This window comes from Aplosporella prunicola, assembly GCF_010093885.1.
Source record: "Aplosporella prunicola CBS 121167 unplaced genomic scaffold K452scaffold_14, whole genome shotgun sequence".
Classification (NCBI taxonomy): Eukaryota; Fungi; Ascomycota; class Dothideomycetes; order Botryosphaeriales; family Aplosporellaceae; genus Aplosporella; species Aplosporella prunicola.
The window spans coordinates 474,356-496,670 of NW_022983542.1; the positions used below are offsets into that span (position 1 = coordinate 474,356).

At 58.1% G+C, this 22,315-nt stretch overlaps 13 protein-coding genes across 13 annotated transcripts; 5 read left to right on the forward strand and 8 right to left on the reverse strand.

Moving 5' to 3' along the window:
* Positions 1-233: 233 nt before the first annotated feature.
* K452DRAFT_318989 (uncharacterized protein) lies at positions 234-1,330 on the reverse strand. The gene is made up of 2 exons (XM_033544205.1): positions 858-1,330; positions 234-728 (listed from the first exon to the last, which is right to left on the reverse strand). The coding sequence occupies exons 1-2, from the start codon at positions 1,212-1,214 to the stop codon at positions 459-461; spliced, it is 627 nt and encodes a 208-aa protein (XP_033397065.1). The 5' UTR covers positions 1,215-1,330; the 3' UTR covers positions 234-458.
* Positions 1,331-1,472: 142 nt separating this feature from the next.
* K452DRAFT_228488 (uncharacterized protein) lies at positions 1,473-2,163 on the forward strand (the record flags this gene model as incomplete). Its single annotated transcript, XM_033536966.1, has 3 exons — positions 1,473-1,541; positions 1,607-1,689; positions 1,767-2,163. 3 exons carry the CDS (start codon positions 1,473-1,475, stop codon positions 2,161-2,163), a joined length of 549 nt encoding a protein of 182 aa, XP_033397066.1.
* Positions 2,164-2,391: 228 nt separating this feature from the next.
* Positions 2,392-3,255, forward strand: K452DRAFT_38372 (uncharacterized protein). The gene has a single exon (XM_033546594.1). The coding sequence runs from the start codon at positions 2,529-2,531 to the stop codon at positions 3,045-3,047; it is 519 nt and encodes a 172-aa protein (XP_033397067.1). The 5' UTR covers positions 2,392-2,528; the 3' UTR covers positions 3,048-3,255.
* On the reverse strand, positions 3,164-3,586 carry K452DRAFT_272153 (uncharacterized protein; the record flags this gene model as incomplete). Its single annotated transcript, XM_033539075.1, has 2 exons — positions 3,327-3,586; positions 3,164-3,238 (listed from the first exon to the last, which is right to left on the reverse strand). Exons 1-2 carry the CDS (start codon positions 3,510-3,512, stop codon positions 3,164-3,166), a joined length of 261 nt encoding a protein of 86 aa, XP_033397068.1. The 5' UTR covers positions 3,513-3,586.
* Positions 3,587-5,487: 1,901 nt separating this feature from the next.
* K452DRAFT_288055 (uncharacterized protein) lies at positions 5,488-6,207 on the forward strand. The gene is made up of 2 exons (XM_033540584.1): positions 5,488-5,626; positions 5,755-6,207. Exon 2 carries the CDS (start codon positions 5,816-5,818, stop codon positions 5,978-5,980), a length of 165 nt encoding a protein of 54 aa, XP_033397069.1. The 5' UTR covers positions 5,488-5,626; positions 5,755-5,815; the 3' UTR covers positions 5,981-6,207.
* Positions 6,096-8,158, reverse strand: K452DRAFT_229100 (uncharacterized protein; the record flags this gene model as incomplete). Its single annotated transcript, XM_033537014.1, has 3 exons — positions 6,096-7,417; positions 7,466-7,743; positions 7,992-8,158. 3 exons carry the CDS (start codon positions 8,156-8,158, stop codon positions 6,096-6,098), a joined length of 1,767 nt encoding a protein of 588 aa, XP_033397070.1.
* Positions 8,159-10,820: 2,662 nt separating this feature from the next.
* K452DRAFT_228492 (uncharacterized protein) lies at positions 10,821-11,980 on the reverse strand (the record flags this gene model as incomplete). Its single annotated transcript, XM_033536968.1, has 2 exons — positions 10,821-11,663; positions 11,756-11,980. 2 exons carry the CDS (start codon positions 11,978-11,980, stop codon positions 10,821-10,823), a joined length of 1,068 nt encoding a protein of 355 aa, XP_033397071.1.
* Positions 11,981-13,390: 1,410 nt separating this feature from the next.
* K452DRAFT_38428 (uncharacterized protein) lies at positions 13,391-14,037 on the forward strand. Its single transcript, XM_033546596.1, has one exon. It carries the CDS (start codon positions 13,483-13,485, stop codon positions 13,957-13,959), a length of 477 nt encoding a protein of 158 aa, XP_033397072.1. The 5' UTR covers positions 13,391-13,482; the 3' UTR covers positions 13,960-14,037.
* A 78-nt stretch (positions 14,038-14,115) lies between these two features.
* K452DRAFT_309132 (uncharacterized protein) lies at positions 14,116-15,414 on the reverse strand (the record flags this gene model as incomplete). Its single annotated transcript, XM_033543224.1, has 1 exon — positions 14,116-15,414. One exon carries the CDS (start codon positions 15,412-15,414, stop codon positions 14,116-14,118), a length of 1,299 nt encoding a protein of 432 aa, XP_033397073.1.
* Positions 15,415-15,523: 109 nt separating this feature from the next.
* K452DRAFT_38426 (uncharacterized protein) lies at positions 15,524-15,936 on the reverse strand. Its single transcript, XM_033546595.1, has one exon. It carries the CDS (start codon positions 15,876-15,878, stop codon positions 15,633-15,635), a length of 246 nt encoding a protein of 81 aa, XP_033397074.1. The 5' UTR covers positions 15,879-15,936; the 3' UTR covers positions 15,524-15,632.
* Positions 15,937-16,064: 128 nt separating this feature from the next.
* Positions 16,065-17,541, forward strand: K452DRAFT_272166 (uncharacterized protein; the record flags this gene model as incomplete). The annotated part of the gene is made up of 4 exons (XM_033539076.1): positions 16,065-16,191; positions 16,261-16,265; positions 16,331-16,429; positions 16,651-17,541. 4 exons carry the CDS (start codon positions 16,065-16,067, stop codon positions 17,329-17,331), a joined length of 912 nt encoding a protein of 303 aa, XP_033397075.1. The 3' UTR covers positions 17,332-17,541.
* Positions 17,542-18,197: 656 nt separating this feature from the next.
* On the reverse strand, positions 18,198-19,294 carry K452DRAFT_288064 (uncharacterized protein). The gene is made up of 3 exons (XM_033540585.1): positions 18,821-19,294; positions 18,569-18,736; positions 18,198-18,498 (listed from the first exon to the last, which is right to left on the reverse strand). Exons 1-3 carry the CDS (start codon positions 19,274-19,276, stop codon positions 18,403-18,405), a joined length of 720 nt encoding a protein of 239 aa, XP_033397076.1. The 5' UTR covers positions 19,277-19,294; the 3' UTR covers positions 18,198-18,402.
* Positions 19,295-20,026: 732 nt separating this feature from the next.
* K452DRAFT_272171 (uncharacterized protein) lies at positions 20,027-22,046 on the reverse strand (the record flags this gene model as incomplete). Its single annotated transcript, XM_033539077.1, has 6 exons — positions 21,817-22,046; positions 21,643-21,764; positions 21,256-21,581; positions 20,503-21,194; positions 20,310-20,444; positions 20,027-20,236 (listed from the first exon to the last, which is right to left on the reverse strand). The coding sequence occupies exons 1-6, from the start codon at positions 21,841-21,843 to the stop codon at positions 20,027-20,029; spliced, it is 1,512 nt and encodes a 503-aa protein (XP_033397077.1). The 5' UTR covers positions 21,844-22,046.
* Positions 22,047-22,315: the final 269 nt, after the last annotated feature.

Genomic DNA, 22,315 nt, shown 5'->3' on the forward strand with positions numbered 1-22,315 from the left:
CGCTTTACGCTTCTGCTAGTATTGCTTGCTGCTTGCCGTTGATTCAATTGATGTGAAAATGAGCGTATGAATGTAGACGCGCCTTTACTGATGAGGTAGTAGGCGCCGGCCGGCTGCCTGGAATGCAGTACGCAGGTCGGTCGTGCCCGCTCTGTTTGAGCATCAACGACTGGCATCACTTCGGCGGTGTCAGATGACTGCTTCCAAAGCTATGAAAACACACTGAAAGCGGTGCGGTTCAGATCGGTACTGGTTGTATTTCTTTCATTCAGTGGACTTCAGTCGCTCATATATATCTCGCACAAAGCAAGCCCACCAAAAACCCATGTCCCGCCATCTCGCATTCTCAAACAAACCTACCCACTCATACACACACACAAGCGTTCCCTAAAACTCCATCGTTTGATGCATAAACCATGTCCTCACCCTATGCTCCAGCCAGCAACAGCAGCCGCCGCTCACGAGACGTTATCCTCGACGTCGGCGTCGATGCCGAGCTCGATGCCGAGCTCCTTGCGCAGCAGCTGCGTCAGCGAGCTGCCGTCGCGCAGGTAGATCCAGTCGGCGACGCCGCCGTCGGCCTTTTGCGTCATCGACTCGCCGAAGACGACCCAGTCGAAGCGCTTGGGGCCCGTGATGGGCGAGCTGAGCCAGATCTGCTTGTTTGGTGGCTGCTTGTTCAGCACGTAGGTGCCTTGGCCTGCCTTTTCGATTGTGAGGACGCCGGCCTGAGAGAGTGCTGTTAGCGAGGCGTGATGCGTGTGTTGCTCTGGAGAGTTACGTCGTGGCGACGATGGTGGAAGTGAACGCCACCAATCGTGCCTGTGTGATTGAGTGCGATGGCGGGCACGACTTACCGCGTACTCGAGCTCCATGCCCTCGCCCGCGTCCTGCTTCTCCTCGACCTTCTGCTGCAGCAGCTCCAGGTATTTGTCGGCCTGCTCGTGGTACTCCTCGAGGCTGATAGCCGAGGGCTCGTTAGCCGTCGTCTGCTGGGGCTCGCTCTGCTTGGGCTCGGGGTTCTCCTGGTCGGGAAGGATGCCCCTGGAGCCGGGCGAGTGGTGGAAGGAGCGGGGAAGGCCGCCGTTGTTGAAGGGCCTCGGAGCAACTGCAGTGAGTAGGGCGGCGGCGGGAGCGCGTGGGCGCAGGGCAGCGCGGGTGGCCGAGGCGCGCAGAGCGCAGAAGGATGAGCGGGATAGCGTCTTGGACAGCATCGTGGCTATGTGGTGTTAGATGGAGAGGCAGTCAATGGGCGGGAGAACGGATGGGAAGCTCTCGCTGCAGCTGCGGTGACGACAGAGGTCCGATTTCAAACGCAAGCTCGCGCCGTGGACCGGCCAGCCCACTGCCTTTCCCCACCGCTGCTGCTGCAGGTCCCGCCAAACCGCCGCTCCATCTCCGCATGTCGAAACATCAACAATAAATTATTATTTTCTTCTCTCTCTCTGTCTCTCGCAGCAGCAGCAGTAGCCATGATCAACGCCGTCCTCGTCTTCAACAACAACGGCCAGCCGCGCCTGACCAAGTTTTACACGCAGCTGGTGCGAAACCAACACCCGCCAGCGCACGCACACGCACACACAGGCAGCGAGCTGACCCCTCCCAGGACACGAGCGTGCAGCAGCGCCTGATATCCGAGATCTTCACGCTGGTGTCGAACCGGCCCAACTCGTCCTGCAACTTCCTACCGTACGTGTGTCCGCGCGCGCGCCGCCCAACACCACACCCCAACAACACCCGCACTAACGCCCCCCACCAACCCCCAGGCTGCCGCCCCTCCTCGCCGCAAACTCCAAGTCCACCACCCCGAGCGAGCCCCACAACGACACCCCCAGCATCGTCACCTACCGCCACTACGCGACGCTGTACTTCATCGTCATCAGCACGTCGACCGAGTCGCCGCTGGCCCTGCTCGACCTGATCCAGGTCTTTGTCGAGGCGCTGGACCGCCTGTTCGAGAACGTGTGCGAGCTGGACCTCATCTTCAACTTCGAGACGCTGCACGCCACCCTGTCCGAGATGATTGTCGGCGGCGTCGTCGTCGAGACCGGCCTCGAGCGCGTCGTGCAGGGCGTGCGCGCGCAGGGCAGGGTCGCGAAGAGGCCGGAGGGCGGCGGCCTGGCTGGCTTTGGTAGGGCTGATGGCTTGTGGGCGGGGCGATGAGCGGTGCTGTAACTGCGGGGAATGGGTTTTGTGCGGATCGGTTCTCTCACGCCGTGGTGCGTGGTTTGCTGGAAGAGGCGGGCGGAACATGCATGGCTTGGGAGCCTGGCGACAAGGACTGTGCGCTGGACACGCTGCTTATGCGTGCCAGCATCTGCAGGGACATACGAGGCTAACAAGCAGCCCAAGCGCCGGGTCAAGATGCTCCGGCAGAGCATATCTGTAGAGAGAGAGAGAGAGCAAGAGTGGAGCCAGGAGAGAAGAAGAGGGCGACGAAACACCAAGGGCATACGAAGAGCCAAGCAAGTCTCCTAAATTCCCTTGGCTGTTTGATACGAGCACTAGGAGCAGAACGCTGCTTGGATATGACGATGAGAATCTGCAGCACTACTACGAATAATGAACCACTGACGACACAAAATCCTCGAGCACGGAAGCGATATTTTAGGCACAAGAAGAACCAACTAGGTATTCTTTTGACTATCTGCATGGAACCTCTCTATCCCATTCTCCAAAACAACACCCCACTGCTCGCACATGCACTCGCATGCAAACGTAAACCAGAACAGCGGCGCTTGCCCTATCCCCTGGGTAGAGTAGTATCTACGGTGCCGAGAATCCCCGCTCTAGCATTCGCAGCGCCACAGAAGAAATGCCACCCGTGCCAGCAGCCCACTCCCCATTTCCCATTCCCCAAATCCGCGTCTCGGCGCTTCGGCACCACCGTTCATGGCTTCCCATCCCATCCCAGCTCTCCAACCCTCGAGCCGTTCCATTCGTTTCGCATAGCCAACAGCACGCGTAATATCCCATGCCAGACGCAGCATCGGCCCGCCGCATATCGCCGTCGACAGTGCAAGGCGGCCGTAACGAATTCCGTATGATCATGATGGTGCTGAAATTATGGCGTAAAGCGCGCGCGGGGGCGTCCCTATCGCGCAGCGCAGCGCATCTCTCAAATCCCGCAGCAGGTAGGTAGGTACAAGTATGCAGTGCGCGCTCACGCCGCGACCTCGGCCGGCAGCTTCGACGCCGCAGCCGCATCATCGTTATTGTCGTCTTTGGGCAAGTCCTCCTGTAAAGCAAGAGCATTAGCAACCACGCAACCACAAAAAATCCCCTTCCAGCCCAGCCCAGCCCAGCCGTAACACACGACAACGCACCTGGTCGAAAATAACCCTAATCATAAGGCTGCAGCTCGGACACACGCCGACGTCTTCTCCATCCCGCAGATCGCCGAGCGAGATCTCGAACCTATCGCCGCACGGGCAGGGGTAGTGGTACAGCTGCAGCGTTGCGTCGTACGTCATGTCTTCGATTTCGATCTCGTCGTAGAAGGACTCGGCCATTTTGGGTGGGGTGTGGCGCTTGCGGCGCAGTGATGTTGGTTGTGGTGTGGTTTGGTTTGGTTTGGTGCGAGAGGTTTTGGGGGCGGGAGTGCTGAGGTGGTTCGTGGCGTGGAGGTTTGCGGTCGGTCGCTCGTGCGGTTGTGGTTGCGGAGCGTGGGTGCGGAGGAGCTAAGTTTTTTGGAGTCAGCGAGGGTGGCGATTGCGGTCTGCCGGGCGGTGTGCGAAGTGGTGGGCGCTCGGATCAGCTGTTCGGCTTCTTCGGGGGAGGGGGCCGAGGCGTCGCGGGGGCTTCCGGGCCTCCGAACTCCGAGCCCCGTCCGGGCTGGTTTAGTCGTGGCCGGTTGGGTGGGGTTGTGACTTGCGGCTGCTGGAGCTGTTGGACTGGTGTTTGCAGCTGGAGTTTCTGATGTTGACTTGTTGGTTTTCGTGTGCCTCGCTGTTTGAGCTTCGGTTTGGCTTTTGAGTTCTCTGGCTGACTGTTGTCTGGGGTTTGCTTGACGGACAACTCTGTCCCGAGCAGGCATTCTTGGGGCGGGTTATGCAGATAGGAGCTCTAGTCCTGACGACTATGTCGTCTTCTTTTCACGTTGGATTTATAGCTTTAGGTTTGCAAGAGACACAAGGGACAGATCGTGCTTTATCAAGCACTGATTGAACCTTGGAACTATTCGAATTTGGATTGACTTTATCACTCAGAAAAACATCAGCCCCTTGGTAAATGAACCATAATGGCAAAGATCTTATCTCTTCTCTTAACAATGGCGGGGATCGAAAAAGCAATATAGATCTACAAGGAACAAGCTTGCTTTTTCTTTGCTTATTGTTAGGTATCACTAGTATAAAAAGACCAGATGCTTGGTAATGATGATGCAGTGGCGCATAGAAGACGGATAGACCAACGAGCTCAACCATGAAGTGGTCGCCAGTTCTCGAGACTTTCGGTGCCTGGCGGTCAACCAGACACGTTGTGGACAGCAATGAAAATGAACCCCTTGCCACAATACTCAAGTATTCCATTCTCTTGATTGCAACATGCATATGGTCGACCACTGTCCACGGTCCCATCGTCTTGCTCCGTCGTCCAGTGGCGGGTGGGAAAAAAAAAAAAAAGTTCGTCAGAGGTTCTAGGCGTCCAGCGCCACCAGCAACTTCGCAACACCTCTTTCACGCAGGACCTTGCAAGTCCGTGTACATTCCTTCGTTCGAAGCCTTACGTTATAAGACCGGGAACGCCGACGTTGGCCAACGCCGAGGCGATTCAGAGAAGCTTCCAAGTCCACGTAAGTAGTAAAAAACGCGTATTGAACGGGGCCCCATACCAAGCGGTAACGCGGCGTCGCCTTTCGAAACAAGCGGATGCCAATATCCGCAGGGCGCTCATCGCAGCACCCGTGCCTGTGCACGGCCACGGAGCCAATAAAGGATCGGAAAAATTTAAGCTGTCATGCTGGGTTCAGCGCGCCGTGGACAAGTGCCTAAGGCGTCCGAGCGGCTTGAGCTTCCCGGCCGTAGAGTAGACAGGCTGATGAGGCTGATGAAAGCGGTCGAGCCAGCTGCCGCTCGCTGCTCTGGCCGATCTCGCCCTAATATGCTTACAGGGAGGAGCTCTCCAGACCTTGACACGGCGTGAGGGAGCATGCCTGCCGTCGTCGACAACGTCCTGCCGGCAATTAATGAAGGCTTCCTCCTCGCTGCAAAATTAGGGATGCCGCTGCCTGTCTCGCCGTCGTGACTTGTTCTTGGCTCAAACGTCGACGTGCATGGAGATCAAACAGTAGTAGACGGCACCCAGCCAGCGAAGTACACCGTCAATCACCGAGTTGTGGAGGTGGAAGGATCACTTGCTGTGAGATGTTGAACATCAAATGCCTCACCGCCTAACACAAATGGTCGGATTCCGGAAAAATCATTCCTCCGACGCCAACATCGCGTCTTGCCTTGCCTGCCGTTGCCGTTGGCCGTCGTCCGCATCCACTTTATTTCAGACGCTCAACGCACGTGCAGCCACGAACCCCCGATCGTAGCTTGACCAGCGATGGTCTCTCAATCGACGCTAAGTATTGAATGTGGGGCCGGATGCTTCCGCCGACTAGTTACCCGTCGACGGTCACAAGGTCAGCTCGACCCTCAACGGTTGCAATATGTTTATGATTTGCCGGCTTCACGGTGCTTTTGCTGCCAGTGCGGGCGTCTCACCACCGGCCCCGTTCAGGAAAAGTTCAAGATCTAACACTTGTTGAAGACTGACAGCAGGGTCCCATGCTTTTCGCGCTACGGAAGCTAGCAGAAAAAAATATCTCTCTATGAGCAACGCCTACCAGGCCCACCGCATCAATCAAAAAACCAGCACGCCAAGAGAAAGCACTTCAGAGGGTATCGCAGTAAAAATTAAAGAAACAATGAAGACAAACTCCGCCTACTGGCTATCTTGGTCGTTACGAAGACAAGGAAAAACTCAGCTCTGCTGATGACGTGACAAATGTGCAATAGAGAAAAGAAGGAACAGAGAATGGTACTAAAATTATAAGGAGCGTGTTGGTGTCTGGGAAACAGGCACGAGGCATGAACATTGTGCGTTGCTGCTTATTCGGCATGCTCGCACATCCTTCCAATGGCTTGCTCGATGTCCGAAAACAGGCTCAGGACGTCGCCATCGGCATAAATTTTAATCGACTCGACATCTTTACGTTCGATGCGGGGTGGTGGGCTGTCAGCTTTCTCGTCCTTTACAGGGCTACGAGGAGGCGTGGCCTCGGCAGCTCCGCCGGGATATGGAACCTGCGGCAGCGTCACAGCAGCTGCCACGTGCTCCAGCAGCTTGTGACGAATGCGGTGTCTCCGGTTCTCCGCTTGCTCGATCTTGACCGTCCAGTCGTCGATAGAGAGGTCCAGCTCGATGAGGGCTTCCTCTTGCTTCAGCAAGTTCTCCCGTGAGAAGACCACAGCGTCGCTCCGCTTCAGATATGAGATCATCCGCGTGTGGAGCTTCTGCCGGCCCTCGCGGAGCGACTTGTAAGTTCTACGCAGATACTCGCATCTCTCGTCCAGCGCCTCGAGTTCCTTCGTGAGGGAGTTGACATCCCTCGAGGTGAGAACTTCGAACTTCTCCGCCTGGGATGACGCCTTGGTCCGCAGCCGTTCCCTGTCCTTGGTCGGGTATTTTGTCGCTGCTTCCGTGGTTGGGAGGCCCCTCGGCAGTTTCCACGTGTCTCCATTGTCCTTTTCCGACGAGCTGGTCGACGAGCCCTTGCGACTATGAGGCAGGCGCTGAGACCTCGCGACAGGCCGTCCCCGGTCAATGAGCGATTGATCAGACCACATCTTCCTGAGGCCCTTGTGCTTGTCTTCGGTGGGCTTTGGCCTTTCCTCCGAGCACTTCCTGCTGTGAATCCTCCGGATCTCACCCTTTTGCAATGCTTCCGGAGAAGAGCAGTCGGCATTTCCGGTGACCGGTTTCGTCGGCATTGGTGGCACCTCGTTGATCGGAGCACAAGCGACACCAGAATCGTTCCGAGCTTGCTGGCGGAAAATCGGAGATTTCTTGAAAAGCGAGGGGGATTTCGGAGGAACCGCGGGAGGAATATCACCGTCGTCGTCGGCGGCAGGAACATTTGTGTTGGCTTGCAGCTTGGGCTTTTCGGTCGTCGTCGGGCTCAAGATGGGCGACAAGGGCCTAAGGAGGGGTAAGTTGAGCTCAACCTCTTGAGTCGGCTCGGTGCCCTGCGACAAGGGCGACAAAGGCTTTTTCGCAGCAACAGGCGCCGGTCCAGTAATGCAAGAGGTCATCGCATCGCCAAAGGGGTTTGCCCTCCAACCAGCGCCCGGCTGTACAGGTGCGCTAGGAGATCTCTCGTGGGTCGTTTCGTAAACTGGCCTTGCGATTGGAGGCCTTCCCGGAATCGTGGCTGCTAGTTGTCAGCCTGAATTCGATTGTTAGAGGACATAACACCTACGAGAATCCATGCAGTTCTCCCGCAGAGTGGTCATTGGAGGAGGCGGCTGCAATTCCGGAACGCTGACTTTGCGCCTCCTCGAAATCGAACCATGTCTGTTGCGAGAGCCCGAGGCATCGGCGGTAACAATGGCGTCGCCCATTGCGGTCGCGGAACGTTTTACGGAAAGAGCCATTGCCTTTTCCTGGGCGAAGGTGGGTCGGGTTTGGTAGGTCGGGCTCTTGCTGGAGCTGGAAGGCCAAAGCTGGTATTTCGGGGCGCCCTTGCGCGTCGAGGTGCTTCGAGTGATGGATGCTTCTCTCCGGCTGGCTCTGCTATCCGGTCTCTCGAGTCTGCTGTCGGATCTCTCAAGCCTGCTCTCAGATCGGCCAAGCCTGCTCTCAGATCGGCCAAGCCTGCTTTCGGACCTTTCAGGCCTGTTTTCGGACCTCTCAAGCCTACTGTCGGATCTTCCAAGTCTGCTCTCAGATCTTCCAAGCCTGCTCTCAGATCTTTCGAGTCTGCTGTCAGGTCTTTCGGGTTCCACCTGGGGAGGGTCGGATCAGCAAAGTCCGGCGAGGTAGCAATTGACAGACAAACCAGCGAATCGAGGCCTAGACTCACAGTTATGGCACCGGAGGACATCTCGTCAGATAAATAGACCTGGCCTTTACCCATGGCGCTGGCCCGCATGCAGTTGGCAATGTGTGTCATGTTGGACGTAAGAGGCGCTGCTATTCCTTGGGGTATGGAGAGGATGCGACTTCACACGTCGGAGGTGGACCCTTCTATGCGAGGTGATGTATGGAGTACTTTATGTTCGGAGTGCTAATTACAAGGGATGGCGAGAAAAGATCCCTAGCTATCACAGGAACCACGGTGGACGATCCTTGCCCTCTGGAGATTTTCCTGTATAGGGAGCGCTACCGAGGGAGGTGAAACACGGCGCCGACCCGAAGGTGCGATTCGTGGGGTATACGGCAGAGGCAAGCGACGCTAACGCAAGAATTTCGCTCGACATGACGGAGACTAAGGGAGAATCAGACTCGCGCCGCCTCGCCTCGTCGGGCACGCGCAGCGGCGTGTGAGCGACGGGCGAAACGGGCAGAGCACGAGAGCAGTGCGTCGCGCAGCAATCTCGAACTGTCTCAGGATGATCGGCCTCAGGCTGCTATGGCGACACTCCCGCTGCTTCGGCCTTTTGTCTCGTGCGAAGCGGCCCCTGCAGCAGCCCGTCTACTGAGAGCTGGCCCGGTTTGGCGCTAGCTCGAGCTATCGATAAGAGTGCAACAGAGAGGCACTGCACCGGCTTGATTCGCGCAAGGTCGACCTGTAGTCCGCCTCGGATAGAGTGGCGCGCCTGTTACAGCATTGCGTGTATCGTAAGGTAAGCAAGCTTGGCGCCTCCGAAACGGGATACGGGCGATAGATAGAGAACGCACGCAAGGCGGCCTGAGAGAGTGATTTGTGTAGGTGGTGGGAAACGAGAAAGAGCGTTGTGCGGCTGACCGGGCTGCCACGCGAAAGTGACGGATGGCAGCGACCGTCAATGCAGAGGCGCCGTTGATCTACTCGAGCCTCGCTTAGCAGGTTCCTGGCGCTAGGCAGCTTTGGGGTGGTGCATTAATAGGGGATCCCTGCACATAGGCTCGCCCTTAACGGCTTTTGGGGGAGAGAGCCGCTGGGCCTTTCTGCGACAGTTCTGCCCACACAACAACGCAGACAAGGGCCCTCTGGCACTTGCATCTCTCCGGGCCTTGAGCCGCGTGTGGTGACGCAAGTAGAGCGTGCAGTCCCGCCAATCCATCCACAGACCCGGGCAGGCCTGAGGTTCCGCGGCGCCTCAGGCCACACCCACCTACCTACCTACCTAGGTGCTTGATGTGAGCCCCACCGGGCTTTGCTCATCGACTATCGCGCAAGCTTGCGTACGCGCTAAGCCGCTTCGGCGCCGTCTTCTCGCTTGAGTCAACGCCAGGCCATGCAAGCAGCTTCCATAAAGGGGAAGCCAGCCACCGCAACCTCGTCCATGACTCGGCCCTTTCAACACCAACCACATGGGGGAGGAGGGGGACGAGGGCGCGGACGGGGCGGCCCCCTCCGCACGTATCGTATCCGCGCCTCCATCCATCCATCCATGATCCATCCTTTCCTAAGCGGCCGGACGGACGGGCATAAGTTATTTTATTTTTTCGTCCCGTTCGTTTCTCGCACCCTAAGCCCGCAAGCCACAATCGCCCCGGTAGGTGGGTGGTGGACGCCTCAACAGCGTCCGCGCGCGCCATGCATGCTGAGGCTGGCTACCTATGGCTGGCTAAATAAAGCCCCCAGCTCGTGACTCGTGAACTACCTACCTACCTCCCTACCTACCTACCTACGTGCGCATCCGGAAATGGCCTGCCCACTTCTGGCTCGATGATTGATTCCTGATAGCCCACCCGTCTGTCTGCTGCAACCCGGGCACCCACCAATGCATGCATGCTAATAACCCAGTGGACCTCGCTCCGCTCCGCGCCGCCTCGACTTTCCGCTCCAGCCTCCAACCTCGCTCATCACTCGGAGAGACGGGCGATCGGCCCCTCTGCCTCGGCCCCTCCCCCTGATCCCCGCATATTGGCTTGCTGCTGCGTGCTGCGTCCTGGGTCCTGGGTCTTGGTGCAGCAGCAGCCCCAAAATTCCATCGAGGTGGCGAGGGATTGGCACACCCACTCGTAACCCGTTCATTGTACCACGTACCTAGCGTACCTAGTGTACCTATAGATCCGCCACAGCGGACCGGACGCGAACGGCCGTTGATGGTGCCTGCCAGGAATCCCACCACCTTACCTAGGTAGGTGCTCGCTCGATCTTGATCCTGCCGCTAGGTACCTACCTACCTACCTATGCAATGGAACGCCCTTTTCGGCCCGCCTGGCTTCCCGGTGCCACGACTGCGGATCGTGGCGCTAGGCTCCCAGTCTCCCAGTCCCAGGCTACCCAGGCTCCCCAGGCGCCCAGCCAGCCTTACGTGCGTGATTGGGATTGCAATCTTTCGTGCTTTGTATTTCGCATTTTGCATTTCGCATTTTGCATTTCGCATTTTGCACTTCGCACTTTGCGCTTTGCATTTCGCGCTTTGCAATTGCACTTCGCGCTTTGCACTCATTGGGGCACATGGTAGTATGCGCACATGCACACGCACACACGGACACACACACGGACGCGTAGAATGTTCCTTCGTATCAGCGTGCTCTCGGCACTACTATCTATGCAATATGTATGTACCTAGGCAGCAGCCACCTAGGCGGGCAGTGGATAGTTCTTTCTCGGGCCGACGCCTCACTCCGTCCCCGCCTTCCCGGCCCTCCATAGGTAGGTCCTCTCGGGCAATTCTTTTCTACGGTTTCGCAAACGTAGCGGCGACGATGAGGGGAAAGACGACGGTAGCCTCAGCATAGACCTTGACGCTATCGCCATCCAGCTTGATTTTGCCCCAGCTGACCGCCTCGTCCGGGCGGGCGCCGGCGTCGCTGCCGTCAAACTCCTGCGCCGTGTTGATGTAGACGGCGCTCTCGGCGCCGTTGCGCATGAGGTTCGCGTTGGCAATGTGGTGCTTGACGATGCCGCCGCCGAGGATGATCATGCCGGAGCGCTTGGCGCGCACGGCAATCGTGTTGATCTTGCGGATGTCCTCGACAATGTCGATGCGCAGCATGGCGGGCGAGGCGCGGAACGTGTGGAAGTAGAGCATGTCGCCCAGCGAGCCGTCGGTCAGGGCCGGGCAGAAGACGGGGATGTCGTTTTTCCACGCCCAGTAGTAGACGGAGCGCTCGTCGTTGATCTCCTTGCCCAGGCGGTGGATGACCTTGCTCGGTGTCCAGTGGATCTCGTCGTCGCTGCCTTTGCTGGCTTCTTGCTCGGCCAGCATCGCGTCCAGGATCGGCACGACCCAGTCTTCAAAGGCGCAGTAGTTCGAGTTCGGCACCACCAGGTTGCCGATCCGGTTCATGCCTTTTTTGCGCAGCGATTGCCCTGACGTGTGGAAGGAGCCTAGGTACGTTGGTGCCAGGCACTTGATGAAGTCCTCTTCGACGCCGCCGGCCGTCGTCACGATCGCTGACACGTGCTTGTGCTCGACCAGGTAGCGCAGCGTCTCGCGCAGGCCCGACGAGATCAGGTTGGACGTGTAGCCCAGGAAGACGGTGGTCTTGTCGCCGGTTTCGGGGTCACGCCATGAGCGCTGCAAGAAAAAAGGCAGAGCGTTAGTAGGTGGTGCTGTTGGACTAAAACAACATCGAGAGAACGTTGGTGATGGTGGTGGTGGTGGCGCACCATGCCGTCAATGACGCGGACGGCCTCGCCCACGGCCGTCGCCTGGAAGCCCATATTGCTCATGCCGGCGACCAGCTCGTCGACGGTGACTTGCTTGCCGGCATGGTCGTTGAACTCGAAGCCCTTGACCTCGAGGGCGCCTTCGGGCACAGGGTCCGAGGGCTTGAGCACAGCATCGGTGGCGCCGGACGGGGCGGCGGGGTTGTCTTGTTGGGGCGCACTCATTTTCTTTGTTTTTTCGCCTTGCGATTGTCTATCTGCTGTCAAGTCATGCCATGCTCAAGCCGTGGTCGGTGGTGCTAGGCGGGCGGTCAGAAATTATTTCGCGCGCGCGGCGTCATTGGCCAATTGCGGTGACTAAGCCTGGACCCTGAATCAGGCCTGTCTTCCCTGCATTCCGAGCGCCCGGTCCGCTGCTACAGGACCTACCACTCTCCTGGGCAAGCATGCAATTGCACACCTTACCTAGGCAGGTCCCTAGCCATCTACATATCATTGTTCCTCACGCACACACGCACTACTTCCGCCGTATAGATTAACCACGCCCTACAATGCTCGTGTCAGCTGCAGGTGTAAGGGGGGCGGTCGCGTGGGATATATTTGTACGAGGGCCCGCATTGCGGCCACTGATCAGAGAGGCGTCAGCACACGAGGGGGGGTTTGTTATGCGCGGCCCTTGCTCGCTGCTCCCCCTCCCTTCTCGCCCTCTTTTCATAACTGACGCAAGCTGGTCGTGTGGTGTGCGTGCTGCGTCATCTTGCCGGCCTGCGCACACCCTGCCAGAACATGTTTCGCCAAGATGACGGGGTTGGCACTGCCCTGCGGTTTGGTTTTGCGCAGAGGCCGATTGCTTGTCCGGCTTGTGCTGCGCTGCGCTGGGCTGAGTGCGTTGGAGATGGGAGGAGTGTGTCGGTGTTGGCTGGCTATGCGCTTGTGTTGTCGGCGTGCCCGAGGGGCTGTGTGTGTGTGGTGATCTTGCCTGGGGGAGTGTGGGATTGAACACCTACTACCTTAGGTACGTATTCGTACTGTGTACGTGGAAGGTCTCGGAGCGCTTTTATTTTTGTTTTTATTTTTATTTTTTATTTTTGCTTTTTGTTTGCTACCTAGGCGGCCATGCAATCGCGTATTCTAGCCAACCCGCAGAGCTGGAAACGGGATCATGGCCTCGAGAGATAGGTAGTAGAGGAAGACATGCATGGCAGGCAGCCACTCCCCCCTCAGAGAGGCACTGCACTCCTCCGTAGGAGTAGCACCCAACAACCACAGTAAACCCCCTCTCCACCCCACGCCACACGTCCTCCCCCGCACAGCCACACCGCACAGACCCCTTTGCCTCACAATCGGAATCGCGATCCCACCTCCCACAACGAGAGGTCTCGACACCAACCCAGTCCAGCGGACGACTCTCGGAGGAGGCCCACCAGCCCACAAGCAGCAGACAATCTCCCGCCCCCGCGGGAAGCTTAACACGCCCTACCATAAAATTAGCGGAAGGGGCGCGGTCCACCGCTCCAGCGCGCCGGTCAAGCGTGATAAGCATATATACCTATATATACGTGGGGCCCTTGGGAGAGGGGGAACTGACTGATTTAGCACGCTTATGGAAGTGCCCACACACACGATAGGCGCGTGTGTGGGATTGGGATTGTGATTGCACCCGAGCGGCAGGGAGGCGATGCGCGGTGCTGGTGGAGAAGGACGGTGGGACGCTAGGAGATGCATGGATGGGAGAGAGAGTTTCCTTGTTGTTGGTGCTGGGCTTGCTCGTGCTTGCTCGTGCTTGCTCGTGCTCGCTGGTGCTTGCACTGGTGCTTACTCGTGCTCACGCTGGTGCTCGCTCGTGCTCGCTGATGCCGCGCATACCCAGGCGAGGTGAGAGGAGCGCGCCGTGGGTGCGGGACACGCGTTGGGAGGGCGAGCACCTGCCTTGCTGGGCATGTATGGGGGACGGAGATGCGGGAGATGCGCTCGGCGGGCGCCCTCCTGGCGGATTGATTATGGGGTGTGTGGGTAGGGAGGCCTGCTGTGATTGCGCCTATAGCGGGGGCGCGTGTGCGCTGCTATTGCTGTTGCCTATCTGTTGCTGTTGTTGTTGCTGCTGTGTAGGTATACACTTGCACCCACCACCACTACCACCACTGCCGTCATGCTTGCACTGCCCCAGCCTGGTGATGAGTGAGCACGCCATTGGGGGATTGTAGCTTGCGCGCCACTGCAATTACTCCGCTGATTGTTGCGCCTCACTTTCTCTGTCTCCTTGCCTGCCTGCCTGCCTGCCTGCCTGCCTCCCCACCCCTCCTCCACTCTCCCTATCGTACACTTGCCCTCCTACCTACCCCTCCTAGCCCACTGCCCACCTACCGCAGCTCCACGCCCAGGCGCTCCACCAGCCGCGCCCGAATCTGCTCATGCAGCGCATTGACCTCCTCGCTGGTGAGCGTGCGCTCCAGGCTGCGGTAGACGACGCGATAGCAGCGCGAGGAGCGGCCAGAGCGCGGATGCGTAAACGCGTCGATGCAGCGCGCGTCCTCGACCACGTCGCCCGCCTCCTGGCGCACTATCTCCATGACGTCGTTGTCGTGGAAGGGCGCGGCGACGCGGCCGCCCGCCGCCGAGCTGCTCGCTGTCGCCCCGCTGCTGCCCGGCAGCCAGAACGCCACGTCGCGCGGCGCGGCCGGGTGCTTGGAGAAGGGCGCGAAGCGCGCAATGTGCCAGTCGCCGTTGGCGGCGGCCGCGTCCGACGGCGCCTGGAACTGCGACAGGAACCGCGAGTCTACGGACCAGAACAGTCGGATGTCGGGGATCCCGAAGAGGAGCATCGCAATGCGCTCGAGGCCCAGCCCGAAGGCCCAGCCTAGGCGCGTCGGCACACCTGCTGCATTCAGGATCGGCTGCGACACGACGCCGCAACCGAGCACCTCGAGCCAGTCGCCTTGCCAGAAGACCTCGAGCTCCCAGGACGGCGACGTGAAGGGGAAGTAGGCCTCGACCCAGCGGACGCGGAGGGGCTCGTCGGCGGCCGTAGCAGCGCCCGTGGCCTTCTTGGCCTGGGCGAAGATCTCGACGACGACGTTCTCGAGCGAACGCTTCAAGTGCGTGGCGATGGCCTCAACCTCGTCCGCGGCGTGGCCGTGCTGGGTTTGCAGCGGGTTGCGCTCGGCGTGGAAGGTGGGGTTGGGGTCCTCGACCTTGATGTCGTGGCGCGGCAGTTTCTCGACATCGCTCCAGACCAGGCTGGCCAGGCTGGAGTGGCCATCCAGCGCGTTGCGGTCCCAGGTACGCGCACCCTCCATCTGGTGGAAGACGGGGTAGTGGCTGCGGTCGACGGCGTCGCGGCGGTACACGTCGGCGCTGATGAGGTAGCCGGGCGCCGTGTCGGCACGGAACGTGTCGGCCTGGTGCGCCGACGTGTGCGTGCGCAGCACCGTGTTTTTGTTCAGGTAGTACGTGTCAGTGCGGCTGCGGCCGGGGTGGTCGGCCGGGAAGCCCAGCGAGTCGAAGTTCTGCTGCACGCTGACGACGGGGAACAGGTCGTTGTGGAACTGGAAGCCCGGGAAGCGCGACTCGATCAGCTGGCGCGTGATGGAAATGGGGTGGTTGGACTGCAGGTGCAGGCGCCGCGAGACGGCGTCGGTGATGGTCGAGGGCGTGTTCATCCATTCGTCGGTCTGGTAGGTCCGGCCGTCAATGGTGACGGGTTTGGCGGGGGCTGTGCATTTGTCAGAGGGATTTTACGGGTTGAAGTTGATATAAGTTCTTGACGCGAAGGACTAGCATTGATGTATACTGGTGGATAGTGGATTGAGAAATGAAAAGGAAGAAATAGCACCGGCATCATCACATATTCACCTAGAAACAAAAAGAAAGAAAAGAATCAACTTTGTGCAAGCCTGTAAAGATCAATTGAAGCTGAAAGGAATGACGAAAGAAAGTCAATGGTTTGACATGACGTTGAGAGAAGACGCGACGCGACGTGACAGGGAAGAGAGAAAAAAAAAACGCGACTCGTACCTGGCGTAGTTGAGCTGCTGTAACGGCACACACACAGCACCGACGACGCGCTGCTCTGGCGCACCCGTAGGCGGCCCAGGCTACTGGCAAGGTGACGGAGCTGTAGCATATTATTAGATAGCTAGACACTACACTGATGGAGTCGCGTGGGCAGGCGGTGAAGGGCGAAAAACGGACGCGGGCTAGTTTGGCGGCTCCACATATTTCCCCTTCTCCCCCATATCTGGCCACCCCAGACCCGACGCACGCGGCAGGCTGGGACTTGGGACTTTTTGTAGTAGAAAAGGTCAAAATCATGTCGGCCACTGCGACTGAGCTCCGGAAGGACAAGGGCATCCAGAACGGGCCCATCCACTATCCCTTCTGGTTCGGAGGCTCGGCCAGCTGCTTCGCCGCCTGCGTCACGCATCCGCTGGATCTGGGTCAGTCTTCTTTTCCTCGTCAGCCCACCCGCAATGAGGCCGTCTGCTAACCATCATTGCTACCCGCAGTCAAGGTATTTTCCTTCTTCGTCTCCGCCTCCACCGTTGCTATCGCCTGACGTTTTTTTTCTCCTTCCAGGTCCGACTGCAGACGCAGCACCATGGCAACCGTCTCAACATGATGCAGATGTTCGTGCACGTCGCCAAGCACGACGGCATCACTGGACTCTACCGCGGGGTACGACCACCTTAGTTAAACATGGCGCAGCGAGCGCGCAGAGGGAGCGAGGGAGAGGGAGGTTGAGAGGCTGGCATTGATCCTCAGGTCAGGCATCACGTCACTTGCACACACGCGCTCTCTCCCCCTCTCTCTGCTCCGCGCCTCGCTCACCTCCCCCAACTGCACACATATCCACACACAGAACGCGTCATGCTGACCATTGGCCTCGCTGCTTCTAGCTCTCTGCCTCGCTACTCCGCCAGATCACATACAGCACGACGCGCTTCGGCGTGTACGAGAAGCTCAAGACATCGCTCACAACCGACAACAGCGCGCCAGGCATGGGCACGCTCGTCGCACTCAGCAGCGCGTCTGGGTTCCTGGGCGGCCTCGTGGGCAACCCGGCAGACGTGCTCAACGTGCGCATGCAGCACGACGCATCACTGCCACCCGCACAGCGGCGCAACTACAAAAACGCCGTGGACGGCCTGATCCGCATGAGCCGTGCGGAAGGCCTAGGCAGTCTGTTCCGGGGCGTGTGGCCGAACAGCACGCGAGCAGTGCTGATGACAGCGTCGCAGCTAGCGTCGTACGACGGGTTCAAGCGCGCGCTGCTGACGCACACGTCGCTCGAGGACGGCCTGACGGTGCATTTCTCGGCCAGCTTCCTGGCAGGCTTCGTCGCGACGACGGCGTGCAGCCCCGTCGACGTGGTCAAGACCCGCGTCATGAGCGCCACGACGCCCCACGCCAGCATCATCAAGCTCATCATGGAGATCAACCGCACCGAGGGCGTGGCCTGGATGTTCCGTGGCTGGGTCCCGAGCTTTATTCGCCTCGGGCCCCACACTATCGCCACGTTCCTCTTCCTCGAGCAGCACAAGAAGCTGTATCGCCGCTGGCGCGAACTCGACGTTTAGACGGGCGGGCGCTTGGCGCAGCGGAGTGGCGGAGGAAGAGGAAGAGAGATGTCGACATCTAGACATAGGCGTGTAGACGTCGATGGAGAAGGGAGAGACAATGGCCGAGCATGAACTTGCGTGGAGGTATATCGCCCAATACCAGAAAAGGCACGAGCACGAGCTACAACTTACGAACCCGAAACGCACGAATCCCCCGCACCCCCACTCCCTCCACCCCACATGGATCCTCTCTACCCGCCGCTTGTACCATCACACTCATCTCCATCACTAGCAGCTAGAAGCAGTCCGCTTTAGATCTTTCTTGTTTCCTTCGTTTGCTTCTGCTCGACTAGACAGAGAGACGTTGTATAGATGCTGGGCGTACCTGCTTGTACTGCTTGCTTGTATTGCTTGCTTGTTTGGTTTGCTTCGGGGGCTAGAGGTTAGACGGGGGCGAGGAGAGGTTGCTTGGTTGGTTGGTGTGCGTGCGTGTATGGATGCGTGTCGGGAGCGAGAGGGCTGTACTCCTATGTAGATTTGGCTGGGTGGCTCGATGCTGGAGAGTGGAATTGACGTGTTTGTGTTGATGTCAGTTTGCGGGCGTTGTGTTCGATTGGTCAATTGGCCAATTGGTATCGGGCGTGTTTATGGGCAGAGTTCAAATTGCTCAATTGGCTCGAGACGCATCTGGGTAGGTATGGTATGGTATATACATGGACATATTGAGCCAGCAGGGTACACGCGCATTTACGCGTCGTCGGTATTCCATACTGGTCCGCGCACATTGTCCGTCACTCCAACCCGGGGAAAATCACAAGCGAGGTCATATATAGGTATAACCGTGTAGGTGCAACACATGAAATTGCGCGACGCGTGCGGGCAAGTCCGGCTGAACTTCCAAGGTTGATATGCATTGGTGTGTTGTATCATTCCATGATCGCGTACGCCCTGCATTCAACCGATTGATCTTGATCCACGAAATGCCCATGCCTTCATCCGAACCCAATGTGATACATCTGCTTAATCTTTTTGAGCCAACCGTCGGCAAGCTGACGGCTATTCTCCATTCCCGGCCTTGACGCCCACACTCTACTTCCTCATGGAAGAAGCCCTCCTCTTGCGGGCCTCGACGGTGGCCGACTTGGCCTCGACGACGCGCTGGTGGAGGAGCTTGGCGTACTCGGTCTGCGGTCTGCGTTAGCAAGAGCATTCTCCCAAGCCGATTCTTCTTCGGCGCGTTCGAGTGTCTACGTACGGCGGCGTCCTTCTGGGCCTCGGCGTTGCGGCGCTTGAGCGCGATCCTGTGGCGCTTGTGCTGGAGGCGCTGAGGAGTGACCAGGCGCTGGATCTTGGGAGCCTTGGTGTAGGGCTTCTTGCCCTCGCCCTTGGGCTGGACCTCGCGGCGGATGACGAACTTGCGGACCTATATATACGAAAAAATCGCGGTACATCAGACTCGATCCATACAAATAATGATGAACCGGCGAGGAGCGAAGGGGTTACCCACATCGTCCTCCTTGCTGAGACCGAACATGCGGCGGATCTTGGTGGCGCGCTTGGGGCCAAGGCGCTTGGGGTGGACGGTGTCGGTCAGGCCGGGAATGTCGGCCTCGCCCTGCTTGATGATGGAGAGAGCGAGGACGGACAAGTCGGCGGCGACGATGCAGCCACGGACCGACTTCCTCTTGCGCTCGCCGGTGCGGCGGGGACGGTAGCAGGAGTGGCCGTCAGCGAGGAGCAGCCTGACACGGGTCGGGTGCATGACACCCTGCTTCATGGGGAAGCCCTGCTTGTCGTTGCCGCCGGTGATCTTGAAGACGTAGCCCTTGAACTCGTCACCGACGCTGTCGCCGGGAACCTCCTGGCCCATACGGCGGTCCATGAAGATGCGCAACTTGCGCTCATCGTCGATCTCAATCAGCTTCTGCGAGCCGTTGGCCGGGTAGGAAATGTTGAGCTTCATCTTGACGGCGGTCGGGGGTCAAGACTTCGGGGGATGGGCTCGTTGTCGTTGTCGCGGTCGTCGACTTGAAAATGTCTGGCGGAGCAGGCAGTTTTTGCGAGTGTGCTTCGCTAACGGCGGCGGCGAAACGTGCGGCCGGTCAATGCTCGAGTCAGGATGGTGGTTGGTGCGCACGGTGAATGACACGAAGCTCGAGAAAAGCGCACCAGGGCACTCCTCGGCCCTGGCGACACAGCTCGTTTCCATTCAACCATGTTCACCAATTCCAACTCCATCAAGCTGCTTACGGGCAACATTCAACGTGTACCCCAAGCTGGTCAATCTGGTCGCCGCCAATGCAGACATGGTAATGGTCTTACTGTCTGGAATAGAATATACCTTACGGCATACCAGACACCAAAAAACTCATGCTCACATTGTCATACGTTTCAAACTGACACTTTCGCGTCAAGAGAAATTCACCGTCCAGCAAGATAGCGAAGATTACGAGCATTTCCTGTGGAATACTCTTTGTCCAACCACAAAACTCAACCCTGCATATAAATGAGGAGGTCCTGGAATGCACACATACTACAAATACCCTAGTTGGATATTGTTTCCACTCCGTACAAGCATCATTATCTTGTTAGGCGGTGGATCTCGCTTGACGAGGTCGGACTTTACAATAACTGGTACATTGACTACAAGCAGTAGACGAACTAAACACCGAACCACGACTCCATATGACACAGAATAACGACCAAAACCCGCTCAGACCTTCTCGTCGTGCAAATGCGTAACGCCAACCTTTTCTACCTTCTCGACCCTGCGCGCCAGGTCGTGCGTCTCGATGACCGACCGGTCCATTGTGGGCACGAAAAGCGGTGCATTGGTGAAGAGGAAGTTCATTTCCTCGAGAGGGCGTTGCTTAGTCTCGGGCAAGATGCACCAGAAGTAGAGAGCGTTGGTGAAGTTGCACACCTGGATGGCAGGCCGTGTCAGTTCCGCGTTCTGCAATTACTGACAAGAAGGGGATTTTCAAGATGTTACTTACGACGAACAGGATATAATACTTGTAGCCAATGTCGTTCAGCGCGATTGGTGTAACTTGGGCGATCATAGTGTTGAATGCGAAGCTCGTCATTGTGGCTATCGAGACACCTTTGGAGCGAGTTCTGGTGTCGAATATCTGGGGAATTTGTCAGTGCCTTGTCCGGACAGGCCATGTCAAACTCTTCAGTACGTACCTCTGCCGGGATGATCCAAGACAGTGGACCACACGTACAGCTGAAACTGAAATTGTACAGCCAGGTCATGACGATGAAGCCCCAGTGGGCGGAGTCGTTACCGGATGAACCGGGCGGGAAGAGGGCCAGCAATATGGTGGCAATGATAAAAGTCACACAGTTGCCCAGATTTCCGAAAATGAGTGGCCAACGTCTTCCGGTGCGGTCAATAAGTATGATGGTGAAGAATTGAGCAACGAGGGCGATGACGCTGTTGATGGCCTGGTACTTCAACGTGTCATCGTTTGCAATACCAATCTGCTTGTAAATATCCACCGAGTAGTATTGGATTGCTGACACGCCCGTCATCTGGACCGAAGCCTGCAACGAAATCGCGAGAAAGAGCCTACGGAAGCACGACTTGTTGGTGAATAGCTCCATGTACGACTTGGCTTCGTGCTCGTGCTCGACGGTGATGGCCTCCTGGATCTGTTCGTACTCGGCCCGCACCCACGCGTCATTGACATTGCCGTGCGCATGCAGCTTCGCTAGCGTCTGGAGGCCCTTTTCTGCATGGCCGTGATCGATGAGCCAACGAGGAGACTCAGGGAAGAGGAGGATGAGGAGGGCGAGGAGGCCTGCTGGGACCATCTGGATACCCAAAGAGACACGCCATTGGCGGTTATCAGAGTCAGAGAACCCGATGTACGTGCCTTAAAGACGCCGTTAGCACGGCGATGCCGCAGGGAGGCTCCTGATACAAGAAGAACATACCGTACGAGATCCAGGCGGCCGCCAGAGACCCAATGCCCAGCATAAACTGTTGCAGCGAAGTCACGGCACCGCGGATGCTGGGATGCGCCAGCTCAGCTTGGTACAACGGGACGATCATGACGAGGAAGCCGACGCCGACGCCAGCCAAACAACGTCCGGCATAGAGGTAGTCGATTGTCTGTGCGCCAGTCTGAAGGCCGCCGCCCAGCAAGAAGATTATGGCTCCGATGAAAATGGTCCATTTACGGCCGAGGCGGTCACCAGCTGGACCTGCGAACATGGCACCGAAAAAGGCACCGCCAGTGAAGACTGAGACAACAGCGCCGCTGGGATAGACGGATAGTCAGCTCGTAGGACATGAAAAAGTCGCTTTCAAAGTAGACCTACGTTTCATTGTCGTCTGCCTTGAACATGGCTTTAAAAGATCCGCTGGCAATGACCTCTGCGATAACACCGAGATCATATCCGTACAGGACGGATCCCAGCGACGCGAAGACGCAGACGAGAAACTGGCAACGTTCAGGACCTAGAACTACGGTAGACGAAAGATTATCGACGTACCTGATACCACTTAGGTGGGAGAGCCATATTGTTTCGAAAAGGGCTGAATCAAGCTATGTACACGGCGCACGCGTCGTTGCAAGGCGCGGCAGGGGGATCTTATTATACGCGGCCACGGTACCTTCAGCATGCTGCTTGGCTTGCGACTTTCCCCGGGCTCAAGACACGCGATCTCACGCGGAGAGACGAGGACCGCCTCCGTGGGGTAAACGGGCACTTGGCCGAAGGCGGGCATGGGCTCAGCAGCCGCAACAAGGAAAGACGAGCTAAACAACGCCACTTGCGGCGCAAGATGGAGAGCAAGTCTCATGATACGAGCATCCTGGCGGGCCGAGGCCGGAGGCAAAAATGCCGAAGGCTGGGGAAGCGAGCTTCCCCGCGTTCTCCCACCCGCATCGCCGGTTTCTCCACCAATGGCGCCGACTCGCATCACGACGCTTGCTCCCTCACAGACAATGCTCCGGTGGGATGATATTGGATCTTGGCCACGCCGGCCGTA

Coding starts and splice junctions, on each gene's coding strand:
- K452DRAFT_318989 (XM_033544205.1), bottom strand. CDS start 1,214: ATGCTGTCCAAGACGCTATCCCGCTCATCCTTCTGCGCTCTGCGCGCC. Junction 729..857: donor GCATGGAGCTCGAGTACGCG/GTAAGTCGTGCC, acceptor GCACTCTCTCAG/GCCGGCGTCCTCACAATCGA.
- K452DRAFT_38372 (XM_033546594.1), top strand. CDS start 2,529: ATGACGATGAGAATCTGCAGCACTACTACGAATAATGAACCACTGACG.
- K452DRAFT_288055 (XM_033540584.1), top strand. CDS start 5,816: ATGAGCAACGCCTACCAGGCCCACCGCATCAATCAAAAAACCAGCACG.
- K452DRAFT_38428 (XM_033546596.1), top strand. CDS start 13,483: ATGGGAGAGAGAGTTTCCTTGTTGTTGGTGCTGGGCTTGCTCGTGCTT.
- K452DRAFT_38426 (XM_033546595.1), bottom strand. CDS start 15,878: ATGCTACAGCTCCGTCACCTTGCCAGTAGCCTGGGCCGCCTACGGGTG.
- K452DRAFT_288064 (XM_033540585.1), bottom strand. CDS start 19,276: ATGAAGCTCAACATTTCCTACCCGGCCAACGGCTCGCAGAAGCTGATT. Junction 18,737..18,820: donor GTCTCAGCAAGGAGGACGAT/GTGGGTAACCCC, acceptor TCGTATATATAG/GTCCGCAAGTTCGTCATCCG. Junction 18,499..18,568: donor AGGCCCAGAAGGACGCCGCC/GTACGTAGACAC, acceptor CGCAGACCGCAG/ACCGAGTACGCCAAGCTCCT.